Here is a 14,096-nt window from a genome sequence, read left to right as displayed (position 1 = left end):
TCCCCTCATTAAATACTTGCTGAAGGTGATAACTGATTTGCATCTCCAGGAGTGAGCTAATCCCCTAGTAATCTCTCTTACACTATGCAGTCACTTGACTGAAACCAAATTCCTTACATTACAGGCTGAAAGTATACCTCTTTTTATCTTCTAGAACCACAAAGCTATGAAGGGTATCGGCTTTCCTTATAGCTCATGCTATATCCAAAGTAAAAAGCACTGTTTCTAAATAGGTTAGGTTCTGTACTGGGGTAGTTTTTGTCCATCTCTCTTCAGAGTTTAAATTGTAATGGTAAAGTAGCCCCCTGCCATCCTTCAGATACATTTCTGACATAGGCATGGCACAGTGCAGCCAAAATACGCAGTGTCCTGGTCAGATGGTCACTTTGGTAGAATGAGATGTGGAATACCAACCAAGCAGTAGAAATATGAATTTCTCAGGTGATGGTGCAACCTCCTTCCTAAATGTATAGAAATTGCTCTTACCTATTCAGAAAGTGTTGCGTGCTCTGCACAGTTCTACATTTTGAGCTCTCTTTTTCCTCAGTCTTACCTGCTGACATGGATTTGAAGAGTTATCATTTCCATGCCCCCAAGTAAGAGTGGTTTGAAACAACTGCTAGAGACAGGCTGAGAATCAAAAGTACTCAAATAGGGGGCTTCAGTGATTCTTTGAAGTACATATCTTCTAGCATTCCTCGGTGTACGTGTGCAGAAACCATTGGCATTGGCCTCAGCTACAGGAAATAATTCTCAGTTCTGCCCTTTTAAACTTTAATTTGATCCTGAAGGTTCTTGTGTTGGTAGTCCACACAGCAGGAGATTCTGAAGATCAGGTTCTTGGTGTTCATACACAGTGTGCTAGCATTAATAAAATTCAGGAATGACAGCATCTCCCCCTATTTGTGCTACCTTTAGTTAGGTGTAAGACTATCCACGCTGTCTAGCTGCATGAAATCTGTAGGGAATTCCCCCATTCTCTATAAAATTACTTGTTTAGATCCTTTTTGCATAAAGTTGCACAATAGGCCTTGTGAACAAGTTCCACTATATGTGCTTAAAAGTAAGAAGCTGTCTCAACAGTTCCTGTGGCATCTTGGCATGAAGAAGCAGTCTTACGCATCATAATTGTTTGAAACAGTATGTTGCTTGATGAATTTAGATACCAGATTTAAAATGTGATTTCTCTGAATTAGACTTATTAAAGCTTTAAGCTGCTAGTCAAGACAAAAATGTTTTCAACAATAAAACACAATTGTGAAAGAATAGAAAGAACAAGAAAGAGTAATGGTCATGGGGAACCAAAATACCTACCTGCAGCTCAGCTTCAAAACTGTGCAGTGCCTTTACACAGGACTTGTGATTTAGTGCTATCCACAGAAGAGTATAATGCAGTTAAAAACCTATGTCCTTAATTTCAGGCTAAATGAAGAGCAAATTGCAACAGTGTGTGAATCAGTGCTGCAGGCTCTTTCATATCTTCACTCTCAGGGGGTCATTCACCGAGACATTAAAAGTGACTCTATTCTGTTGACACTGGATGGAAGGGTAGGTTTCCTCCAAAAAATTATTTTCTGTCTTCTGCTGCTGTAGCCTTAGTTTGTCTCATTATTTCCTTTCTGTTCTCAGTCTCTTTTTTTATACCTCATTCTCTTACTCCTTTTGTATTCTTTATCTTTGGTGCTTCCCTCCACATAGCTTAGAAATTATTTTAAAGTTTTGTTGTTTTTCTCTTTGCACAGGTCAAACTCTCAGACTTTGGTTTCTGTGCTCAGATCAGTAAAGATGTACCCAAAAGAAAGTCCCTAGTAGGTACTCCTTACTGGATGGCTCCAGAAGTTATTGCAAGGGTACCATACACTACTGAGGTAAGGCACCACTTTGCTAATATCAGAAGAGGTAGCAAATGATATTTTGAGGTGTCCCACTAAACATTAGGCTCTCCAGGAAAAGCATCTAGGAGCTATTTAAAATAGAACTATAACTATGATTGCAGATTTGATTGTGATGATACCCATTTGACCTAAAGCAATAAAAATAAATAAAGTTTAAAAAAAAAAAAAAAAAAAAAAATAAAAACACATTCAGCTTCCTGGAACAAGGTGTAAACTTACTCTATTTTTATACTTGAAGCTTGGCATAGGCCTGTATATGCTGTAGTGTAGACAGATGTTAGCAAGGAGCAGCCTGTAATGTGATATGGATCAGTAAATCAATCAATGCCGTGAGGGGTGGGGAGGAGAGCAGGGAAGACACAAATGGGAGCTCTGAAATTATGGGCAGGTGGCAGCAGACTGATTAGTTTTGTTTACCGACCGACCAGATGTAGCACAAGCAGTTACTTGCAGACCTTTGCATGTTGCAACACCGGCATGGATCAGTCCTAAGTGGAAAGCTGGCTTTGTTAAGCTGCAGTGAGGGATCCAGTAGCATTAAGTGGGTTAATGGTTTACACTCTCAGTAATGTTTGTCAAGGGAAGGGTGTTGTATCCTTTGTGAAAGCAGCGTAGTGAGGACCTGTTGCTCTGAGCTGTGTATTGATGGAACATTGGCTTCCACAGGTGGATATCTGGTCTCTGGGAATCATGGTGATAGAGATGGTGGATGGAGAACCCCCCTATTTTAGTGATTCTCCGGTCCAGGCAATGAAAAGACTCCGTGACAGTCCTCCTCCCAAACTGAAAAATTTCCACAGGGTGAGCATACTGGCAAAGCACTTGTGAACCTGATGATTATCGTGGGGAAACATCCATACCAGCTGTTCCCTGCAGAGCTGGCTGTGAAAACGGTCTTGCTAGAACATGTTTCTTGGGGAACTTCTTTGGACCTTCTTTGCCTCAGTGGATGCAAGCTGCTGCTGACAGCTAGTGGCTGGTTTGGGAAACAGTCCTGGTAATGTGAAGTCACTAGGGCATAAACCTAATAATGCAAATCAAAGCTGCTTCTGGTGGAGGCAATAGTTGGTACCTTGCTGTTGTAAATAGAGTAGCTCATTTTCTAGGGAAACAACTAGGAGGATCCTTGCTCTGGAGAGTTTCCAGCTTAGCAGCTTTTGGGAATGCAGAGGCTGTGTTATGGTCAGAGCAAGAGAGCTCAAAACAGACAGCAGCTCATGGGGGACACTGCAGCTGCTTTGAAGATTAACTCAGCCTCATGGTTTCTTCTGAAAAACTAGTAGTGACATAAGAAATGCAGTGATTACCTTTTAGTCATCACTTAGAGCCATCCTCTTTTCATTTCAGTCCAAGCCTCTAAGATCAAATAGCTTTTGCAGCATTCCAAGCTATGCGGCCTTTCCAATTAATCAGAATATCTGCAGCTGCTAAAACTGAATTATTTAACAGAGTAGGCTGCTGAACTAACAGCATACACTCAAACATCAACAGCTGCTGTCTTTTCTATTTGCCTTTGCAACACTAATTGAAATTTCAAGGTCACATTCTGGACCTGCTTAGGTAGTGTAAAGCCAGTTCTGGTCTGGATCACACACCTTGATGGGTGAGACGACCCCACCGTGAGCTGTGAGAGCCAGAGCTGTTCATAGTCTTGCTCTGTTCCACTTCTTCCTGGGAAGCAAGCTGGCTTCCAGCAGACCTCTGGATCAACAGGCCTCTGGCCATCCTCCTGTCTCCCTGCTGTCTGCATGGAGCTAAGAGGGCTGAATCCACAGCTGCTGCATTTTGATTGCAGTTAATGGTTCGCTGGGGTCAATTGCTGTAGCATTGGGTGCAACAGACTAAACAGACACCACCTGGGATAATCTCTGCTGGTTTGCTAAAGCATGGGTAGATGTATTGACAGAGTGATAAAAGCTGGATCCTGGCATTCAGCTGTGTTGTGCCTTCATCCTCTGGCAATCACAGTGTTTGTTCAAAGCACTCATGAAATAAGCTGTGCCTCACTGTGAACAGTATTTTGTGATCTACTAAGTTAACCAGAGCAAGAAAAGTGCCCTCAATCTAAAATGGATGTAATTAGTGGCATTAAAATAAATAAATATGCACCAAGTTAATTTTTTATCCAGTTTTAATGTGACAGAGGATTACTACCAGCAAGAGATGTGCAGAGCCTTTCAGTGGTACTTGAATGTAGTGACTCAGCTGGCCTCAATACCTGTATTTTAAAGGACAGTCCAGCTGAGGTCATTCAGTTCTTTTGGTACACTGCTCTGTAGCTTCTGAATTTTGTAGCAGCAGCAGCAGGTTTCCAGGTTCTCAAATCCTACTTGGGTTATATATTTAAATACTTTTAAAATATTTTAAATACCTACATTTAAGTACTTTTTCCACACTCTTGTGCCTAGTACAAGAAGGAATTGCTCAACCCTTCACACCCAAGTTAATGTGCTGCAGGAAATCTGCTGAATTTTTGAGCTGAAATGCAAAAAAGAATAACAAAATGGGAAACAAGATAAACTTAGATGTGTGCCCCCTTAAAAACAAGCAGCCTGTAAACGTGCCTACCGGTGACAGACAGTTGTTACCATTATTCCATAAAAAGCATGCTGTCTCCTGTTATGTTTCTGTGCAAAAACAGGGCTACAAAGTTGAATTGCACAGGTCCTTTTTAAGTAAACCCACTGCAGCAACCTGCTGTCAGTTGATCTGTTGCCTCGTTCCTTTATCTTGCTGACTTGGTTGGTTGCTTTTTCACAGACTTCCCCAGTTCTGAGAGACTTCTTGGACAGGATGCTGACCCGGGAACCGCTAGAAAGAGCAACGGCACAAGAGCTTCTGGATCACCCCTTTTTGCTCCAGACAGGACTTCCAGAGTGCTTGGTTCCCCTTATCCAGCAATACAGAAAGCGTACCTCTACCTGCTGACTTCACGTAAGAGGAAAATACTAGGAAAAAGTAACACTTATAAATAACCAACAGACCAGGCGGTCTTGTCCTGGGAATGGTGCTCAGAACTTGTCAGTGATCTTCTTACAGGATGAATGTGAATATTGTCCTTGCAGTCTTGGCCTTTGTGGCTTCTCTTTTGCTGAAGACAATCAATATGTACTAGTTCCTAATGAGACCAAGTATGTCTCAAGAATAAAGCAGGTATTTCATGACTTCTGGATTGCTTCTTCCAAAGAACGGCATTTTTATGCGGAGTCTGAGGTTGTGTATCTGAATGCCTGCAAGTTCCTGTAAGCCTGGGCTGCTGACTACTGAACTGGAACAAAATTTTCCAGTTAGAAATGTGATCTTTGTTTTGTTAGTTGTACACTGGAGTCTTGAGCTGACCTAAATGTACATTTTGTGGCACAGATGCCTTTGAACTGTCCAACAATGCACAAAGACTTAACAATTTTTCTCTTCTGAGACTTTTTCCACAGATGATTTTAATCTTCAGTTAAACATGGACCTAGAAAACTGTACATATTTTCCTAGGAAGCAGATGTGATATGTACATATTTGTTTTCAAACAGCTCTCTTGCGTCAACATGCTTCTCTTTTGCTGAGGAATATGTATGGTTTAGTGGTCAGTCTTGAATCCATTTCTTAAACTTTTGGAGGGGAAACCCTTGGAGGCAGGCCTCAGAGTAGACTCTGTGAAGACAATTGTTCTTGCCACCAGGATTTTGTGGTTGAAAATTCATAATATGCAACACCTCCAGTGCTGTTTGGAATGGAGACTCTGAGGAAGCTTGTTCCTGTTTGTAGTTTCCAGGCAGCTTTCCTTCTGAGTCCTTTCTCACAAGAGGGGCCAAGAAGTGCTGCCCTGAGATAAATGTGGGGCAGCACTTTGGGAATGCTTTAGGGGACAGAATGAAAACATTTCAGCTGTCCTGCATGTCCCAGGAGAGATACTTACATTCACAGTGAGGCTGTTTGTTCAGCCTTCATCTCCCCTACTTGCTGCTGCAGAACATGGGGAGAAGGGAAACTTTTGATGTATGTTTTGTAATTGGTATCCCCTTCCCCACCACCCCTTTGCTGATATGTTCAGAAGGTTTCTGGTTGTCTAAGCAGCTCTCTGTTATTTTTAAATAGATTTAGATATTTTGTATGATACAGTTTCTGATCAGTGAGTTAGTTGAGGTAATTGGACTCTAGGTCAGGATGTAACGTTGTACAGTGATGGTGTGCACTTTCGTGAGGTCTTAAGAATATAGTCTTATATGTGGAACTGGGATCCCATTTTGAAAACCAGATACAAATTTATTGGAATTTAAGTTATTCCTGGGACAGTCTTACTGTCTCAGATACTAACCTCGTAACTGCATTTTCTTCAGAAGATGTAAATAATCTCTATCCTCTGCTATTTACTCCAGTTACAGATCCTGCTTCAAAATTGAAGCCACAGTTGATTACTTGAAGTAATTTGAGATGGAATTCATCTGCACTGATGACAGTCACCTAAATGGTGGGCACCCAGACTGAGAAGCATATAGGTTGCCTCTGTAGACCATGGTGAGAAGAGCGCCTCCAGAGGGTGATTCATCTCCATCATTTTAGATACCTGCTGAAGGATGAAATTGCTTTCTTTCGATACCACTCTGCCTGTGGCCAGTAGAGGGATCGTAGGTGGTTTGCCTAGACTGGACGTCTAAGTTTGGGGCTGATGAAGTTAATTGAAATGAATTTGTTTAGCTCTTCCTTAGCTGCACTGGAAAGTTTTTGATGTAAAATGTTTCTGTATTCCAGATATACTGCTTTTTTATGCAAAAGAGCAGGGCTTTAAAGATTTATAATTTGAAAAAATGATCCTGCTCATCTGTAGTTGTGAATCCTTTGCACTTGTGTTTTAAATTAAAGTAGATCTTGATTTATTCACATTCCTGTTGCAGTGTTGAGATGCTTTCAAATATGTCTATAGTTCAGGGATCAGAGATGTAAGGGGGAAGAGTGTGGATGTTGAAGTTCAGTATAACTTACCTATTCTGTGTCTGTGTGGCTTTTAAAACAAGAAAAGGTTGTAGCAGAAGACCTGGATTCTGAAACAAACATTTCTTGGAGCAAGGGATGACAGGTTTAAGCTTTAATGTTGTTTCTACTTCAGCCCAAGTCTGACTAAAGACAGCGAAAAGCCCTTGGAAGATTGCATTCAAGTATCTTATAAAATTTTAAAATCTCATCATCATATCTGTGAGGAATGCAGAAAGTATCCATTTTTTCTGTCCAATACAGAATTAAATATGTGATTCTTGTGTGTTCCTCTGTACAGTTCATGCATGGCATATCACCAAGTAATTGCTCCATTACTTAGATGAGTGTGGAACCAAATATAAATCCTAAGATAAACCTGTGGTTGTTATGAAGACTGAAGTGCTCTGTCTCCAGGGCCAACAGTTCCCTCCCCAAGAGCTATGCAACCAGTTAAGAGAATTATGATAAGCAGAGCAGGTTTTTAATTTGCATTGCAGCAATGTTCAGGAGCCACATTTCCTGTATGCGAAGTGATATCTAAGTATATAACAAAATACAGCCTCTGCTCGGAAGAGCTTATAGTCTACTCAGTGGGTAATTATGCTTTGAGATGTTTTTTTCTCTGAATATCTTTCTGTATGTGCTATCAACAAGGTTACACTTGTATCTCTTGTTTTGTGTCAAGCTTCACCTGAATTGTTCCTTTTTATTTTTCCTTTCTGCCAGCTTTGCTGGTATTGAGCCTTTTCCATGCTGCCACAGCCCTGGCAATCAGCATACAGTAGGCCTTTGAAGATGGCAGGCTGAATTTATATGAACAATTTGCTGAATCAAACAGGGAGTCTGCGACTGCTGTCACCTCCCAATTGCACTTCTGTATATATAATGGTGCCTGTCCTCCTCAAACAGGGCCCTATGCTATTGACTGCAGCAGCTTATTATCCCATTCATTTCAGAATGGGACAGATCTTTCCCTGGAGGCCCCTATCTTTTAACCACTGATTATAGAAGGACCCTAGGTGAAATGAGGCTCCCAACTTTTAAGACTGTTCAATTTAGTGAGAAGAATCCTGTGTTTCTCCCTCTCGCCTGGAGAAAACATTTTGATGGGCTTTAGGTCCCAGTCTATAAAGTGGGGATAATAAGCAGTAAATCCTGACTGTATGGGGATGTATTGGGCAGGGAGAGTGGCTCTAAAATACTGTAGCTATTGTGCAGCACTTCTGTACCTTCTGTAGCATCAACGATCATGTCAGCTACATATCTTCATTACAGAGGTAGAAGATAATTTTAGATCTTCAGGTACAAACTGAGCCTGAACTGTGACTCTCAACTGGACGTGGTTTGTAGGAAGATTTAGAGCAGCTAGCAGTATGAAGAGTGGCTGCTAAATATTTGAAGGTAATGTTTTTTCTAATTGCAGGAAAGGAAGCAGAGAAAACAGCCTGTATAGAGGGATCTGCATCTACTCATCACAGAAAACTAATCTGCTTTAGCAGTGACTTTCAGGCTTTTCCCTTTTGTCTCTAAAGAGCTCTGAAAATGTGAAGAGCATGATGATAACAAAGGTGCTAATAGCAGGCCGGCCAGCTGCCAGGAGTTGTGCTTGCCCTAACTTCCCTGCTGCCTCCAGTTCCGATGGATAGTGAAGAGACTACAAGGGGAAGATCAGGGAATCTGCCTGAAAAAAATGTCCCAGAAAGGAGTTTGAGTGCTGTGTGTCTTGTTAGTAATGTTCTTGATTTACAGAGTCCTGATTGTGCTCCTTCAGGTATAGTGTGTATCCCATGTTGTTTGTGTCCCTTGTGGCTGCAGTCCTCCTTTGCTTAGGAATCTCCATTATTTGATTTTTTAAGAATATTTTTATTGATATAATCAAATAATAATATATCTTAAATATCTCAGTATAATCAAATAATATTCATTATTTGATTTTTAAGAATATAATAAAAAGATGCGTATCCTGAAAAATAAGTATTTTGCACAAGAACATTTAGTGGTAAAAAATGAGCTTTAGAATATGCCACATAAAAGATGAAAATATGACAAGAATCCAAGATAGATCCTAAACCTGCTACTGTTCTCTGTCTGAACAGGCACTATTCTTGTCTTAATTGCCCTTGATCTTGGTTTCTGTATAAAACAGCCCTATCTCATCCAACTATAGTATCTGCCTGTGATCAGCAAATATCCTTTTTTTTAAGCAAAAACACAGGCCGGGCTGCACAGCTACCCAAAGAAATCTTCAAAGATGTTTGAATTCTATAGGAAGAAATATTGCTGGAAGATCAGAAGGTGGCATTTCTATTCCAGAGTTCGTAAGTAACCAATATGCACTGACTCGGTGAGCTGCTGTGCTGCTGGAGGGGTGGTGTCCCTCAAAATTGGGAAATTATTCCTTGTGCTGTTTGAAAATCCCTACAGTAACGTTTGCCCAAAGAAATTTTAGTGCCTTTGTCTTACTTTTGTCCATTTCTCATGTTCCAGAAATTTCATCCTCTTTGGTTAGAGATGGTATTCGGTCTAGAGGAGCATCAGCACACCCAACCTCTGAGGCATGAAGACTTCAGTGAGGAAAGGTGTTGATGCCGAATGTGGTCTGCACTCTGAGACGTGGCTTTGCGTACACTTAGTGATTCTTCTGTACACGCTCTGGAAAGTACATTTAGCAGATTTTTTTAGCACTAAGGTGTAATCTACATTAAATATTCCACCTATTTTTCATGCATTTCTGCATAAATCACCTGATAAAGCTGTACCAGTATTTTGTTTAATAGCAGAAGCACAACAACACAATAGAAACTGTGATGTGGTTTAAGGGTTGTCATGGTGAGTTTTCTTCCTCAGGCTTCAAACATCACAGGATGCTGATAATGTGAATCCAAACTACAAGAGTTAAGTTTTTTCTTCCATCTGTGTCATAGTCTAGCTGAGCTATGATTATTTTTTTAAATGTCCACACCGTTAAAAAGTCTCATTAAGAGCATTTTACTTTGGCATTATGTCAGCCCTCATTTTGCCTAAGCAATTTATGTTGTCCAAAGGCTGCCAAGAGAGCTGATGTTCTGCTTGGAGCTGATGGCAAAAAGAGCTAATAAAGTTAGAAGAGTACTGGGTTCAGCCTGCTATATCGACCTCAAAAAGCTCACAGACAGCTCAGGAACTCTCACTGAAGGGAGTTGCTAAAAAAGCTGGTATGATGCAGTGATAAGAGGTCTCCAGATAATGAAGCAGCTGGGGATTTGGGGATTTCTTACAGGTGGTGCTGCATGAGTTGGTGCAGGCCAGAGGGTTGTAGCCGTGCTGTCCCTCTTTCCTAGGTCTGCTGTAGGTGGGGAGCAGTCTGTGAGTGAGACTGAGCCTGCCTGACCTGGCTGAGAGACCATCTTTGTCCTGTGTGCTGCACAGAGTAAGAGGGCTCGTCCTTCCCCTTTTCTCTAGGACTGTGATTAGGGCTGTCCCCGTTCCTGTGAAACGTTTTTTTGTTTTTTTTTTTTTTTTTTTTTGTGTTTTTTTTTTAGGCACTGTTGTCATGGGAGAGAGGAGTGAAGACTTCCACTAGCTCAAGCCCTGCTGCTCTGCCTGGCTTTACATGTATGTCCCTGTAACTTGGGTTTATTCTGTTGTGTTCAATCACTGTAAGGACGTGAGTGCAGAAAACCTAACTCCTTGTGCTTTGGCAATGCATGGAAAGGGGGCACCCCATGTGCACATCAGGTCTGAACTAGCAGTCTGACTTCCCTCCAGAGGGAGATAAGATGAATTATCCTTTAAAATATCCTCTAAAAAAAACTGTCTGGAGGGATTTGGGATGGTCACTATGGACTGGGTGGCTGAAGCTGGGGACAACCCCATTTTAGCCAGTATGAGAGCTGTGTTTCTGCAGTCCTGGGTGTTGTGTGCTTGCAGGAGGGCAGGATGCTCACCAAGCAATTCATGTGTGTTAAGCAATGTATGCTATGTAGTGACATGGAGCAGGTGGGGGCTGTCATGCCCCTGGAAATACAGTTAGAAACAGCTCCAAACAGCTCTTGTTATCAGCAGTCTCAGGCTGTAAAACGGTGAGCATTGCTGGTTTATATTTATGCTGATAGGAAGTTCGCATGTACTTAAGTGCAGTTCCTTGTTTTTCAGCTGCATCCGCATGTGGCTGAATCCGGGTGAGTAACTGCAGGCACCCTGGTGGCTGTTTTTGTCTGGAAATGACGGGTGCTTAGCAGAAACTGGGGAACCCCACTACAGACAGGAGTTTTTTCTGGATGTGTTTTGGGTATGTTTTCCATTTGCAGTGTCTCTTACTGCTGTGATTGCTGTGGCTCTGCTCTGTGTTTTTACTGGGAGAGCAGCCTCTCCTCTTGTGCTGATCCCATTTCTAACACCATCCTTGATCTCCACTGCCAGCTCCCCAGTGTAGAAGCAGGGGGCTAATGAATATGAGCTGCAGTTTGGAACTGCCAACACTGCAAGCTGGTTTAATAAAAGATATTAAATTGCTTCCTGGCTGCAGTTCTCCCTTGCTGTGATGTTTGTCATCTTTTTTTTTTTTTGAAGGCCCTCAAACTTCACAGCACGAGTGAGACTTCAGGGATGGAGAAGGCTGTTCTAGAAAAGCAGCAAAATTGGTCTAACTGGAAAGCAGTATTTTACCACCATATTCGGTCCTGCAACAGAGAAGGCACTGCTGTCAGCAGAAGGAAAATGGCCTTTATTAACAAATACCCATGGCAGAGCTCCACTATACATGTGAAGGAGGCCAACCAGCAGTCACAATGAGCTGTGAAGGAAGGGAGCTGGGCCCGTGTTGTGGTAAGCTGGCATTGTTCGGGTCTGGAGGGTGGGAGAGAACCACCTGCAAATATAAGACACTGCAGACCAGGCCCTGCATTGCTGTTCTGGTGCATCTGTGAAAGGCCTGTTTGTCTTTAGGCAGGCCCTTCACTAGGCTGAATTAAGCTAATTCGCTAGGTTGGATTAAGCCAACGTGAGGAGTGTGAACTCACCAAAGTAGTTTTGACTCCTGTTGAAATGCTCTTCTAATTTGTGCTTGTGAGGAGGATGCCACTACATTAGAGTAAGGCAAGGTTGCCTATACTGGTAATCAAGAGTGGTATTTGAGCTGTCAGAAAATGGCTTTGCTAGATTTGGTTATTAAGTACAATAAAGAACAGAACGAACTAGTGCTGAATGTGTGTGAGAAAGATGTATTTAGATTTTTTTTTTTTAAGCCAACTCACTGCATACTTAGTAACTGGAGAAGCTGAATTTGAGGAGTGCAGGCACAGATGGCAGAAAACTCTGCGCATTTGCTGTCTATATTAACATATGCATATGTTGTGCAGCATTAGGGACTTGCACCCATATCTGCTAACCTCAATCAAAGAAAGTAAAAAAGATGATCCAGTTTTTGTAAGAAATGCAATGTTTTGTTTTATTTTTTTTAGAAAATAAATAAGTCAGAAATTTACAATACACAATTCCAGTATTATGTTAATGCCGCGGGGGAGATATGGTCTCTTCTTGTATGTCAGACCTGGTTTGGAACATCTCATTGCCCATGTCTACTTTAGCTGTTTTTTATAGCAGCACTTCATGATGCGTTTCTCAATGCAGTTTCTAGGTGTAACAGGTCTCATGTAATAAACGCTGCATGCTGTAGGTTTGCCATGACTGAGCTCACTTTTCCAGGAAAGACAGAAAGCTGAAGAACAAGTTGAGGGGTGAGGAAGGCTAACAGGTTGCCCTGTGGAGTGGCACGTTTGGGAGACAGACTGTCTCTGCAGTCAGGAACACCGCTCGTTGTCTCAAACTAAGGGCAAAAGTTTCACTAATGAGAGGCGGGAAGAAGCAACTTTTCAGAAAGGATTCTCACCTGTTTATCTTCTATGGCTGGTTTTAAAGACTCTGTACTGTCTGCAGCTCTGTATTGCCACAGCAAGAGGTGGCTTGAATGGCTAAGTGCATTGAAGGGTCAGTTCAATGCAAGGGTCTCTGGGTAGCTGGTGCTCAGACATAGTAGCTGCAAATCTGCTCAACTGCAGGTCCAGGATTATGTGCAGCAGTGTTTTGTTTTCTGTGGTTTCCCCCCTCCCCCCCCCCCCCCCCAACACTTGTTCCTTGAAAAGATTAAAAATGTGGAAGGTTCAACTTCTATTATCTTACTGCCAGGATGAGCAGTTGTTGTAATAAAATAGTGGCAGTTCCCCTTTCCTTTTGTATCCCTAAGCATATTTTCTTCCACCACTTTTATTGTCTTGCTTATGGACAAAATGGACAACTGAAGAAAGATGAGTCTCTTTTTTTCATTTGGTCAGGTCAGTGCTTCCTCTCTCCTTATGAAGTCTGGTGAGTACAAGTGCTGAATTTTGCAAAGCCCATGTGAGTTGGTGCATTTATGCTTTGGCAGGCCAAACTCCAGTTCTTGGGCTAATATTTCAGGGCTTGATATAAGGAAGGCCAGAATGTCGCTACTCTGTACTGAATTATTGCTGTTTTCTGCCTTTTTAGGATCCATAAACAGAGTCTATCTTACATGGGGCTAGGAAAAGAGTTGGACCATATGTTTCCAGTTCCTTCCTTCTGGATGAGTGAGAACTTGCCGTGTCAAAGCTGTTCAGTGCAGAAGGTCATAAAACAGGTGAGAGAAAGTATGTGTGGAGGCAGGGGACAGTGATGTAAGTTCTGCATTCACAAAATAAGGTTTTGCTGTCCTAGAAAGTGGAAGTGTAAAGATGGCTAAGATGAACCTATCCTTTTTTTCTGACAAAGCCAAGATATTGGGAACCTGGACCTCCAAGTGTGTTTTGCTGGAAGATGTGATTTTAGTGAAGACAGATGACAAGAAGTATCTGCTAGGGCTGAGTGAGGCTGAGGACCATTTGCCCTTTTTAAAGTCATACAACTGGGCAATTTTCCTTCAGCATCAGGCTGTGGAACAAGACTTTTATGTTATGTCATCAACAGGGGGAAATTGGTATTAGTCCCAGGCAGGCATAATTCATAGCAAAATGGGAAGTGACTAAGGCTTTGGGGGAAGGTGTGAACAGTACTCTGGCAAACAGAAATGATGTGTGGTCTTCCCCTCCAGGCCCCAAAGAACATGGGTAGTTGAGGAGGCTGGCTTTTCCAGCAACAAGGAACATATTCTATAGATTACAGCTGAGCCCTCTGTTGTCATTAACTGGGATGGCAGCCTGTGAAAGAAGCTTCTGTTTTTTGCTGTTCTTTCTGCTACAGAAT

The 14,096-nt window shown here is 41.9% G+C and overlaps 1 protein-coding gene across 10 annotated transcripts in view; it reads left to right on the top strand.

Moving 5' to 3' along the window:
- PAK6 (p21 (RAC1) activated kinase 6) overlaps positions 1 to 6,769 on the top strand; it is a 41,231-nt gene extending 34,462 nt beyond the window's left edge. For all 10 annotated transcript variants that reach the window (XM_032188921.1, XM_032188925.1, XM_032188920.1 and 7 more), the window contains 4 exons: positions 1,422 to 1,548; positions 1,743 to 1,868; positions 2,562 to 2,696; positions 4,656 to 6,769. In XM_032188921.1, the coding sequence (XP_032044812.1) occupies positions 1,422 to 1,548; positions 1,743 to 1,868; positions 2,562 to 2,696; positions 4,656 to 4,823 (556 nt within the window). In that variant the 3' untranslated portion in view covers positions 4,824 to 6,769. The remainder of the gene's footprint in view (positions 1 to 1,421; positions 1,549 to 1,742; positions 1,869 to 2,561; positions 2,697 to 4,655) is intronic.
- Positions 6,770 to 14,096: the final 7,327 nt, after the last annotated feature.

Source organism: Aythya fuligula, chromosome 5, assembly GCF_009819795.1.
Source record: "Aythya fuligula isolate bAytFul2 chromosome 5, bAytFul2.pri, whole genome shotgun sequence".
Classification (NCBI taxonomy): domain Eukaryota; kingdom Metazoa; phylum Chordata; class Aves; order Anseriformes; family Anatidae; genus Aythya; species Aythya fuligula.
The sequence above is the reverse complement of the archived record's forward strand: the minus strand, read 5'-3'. Positions and strand labels throughout refer to the sequence as shown.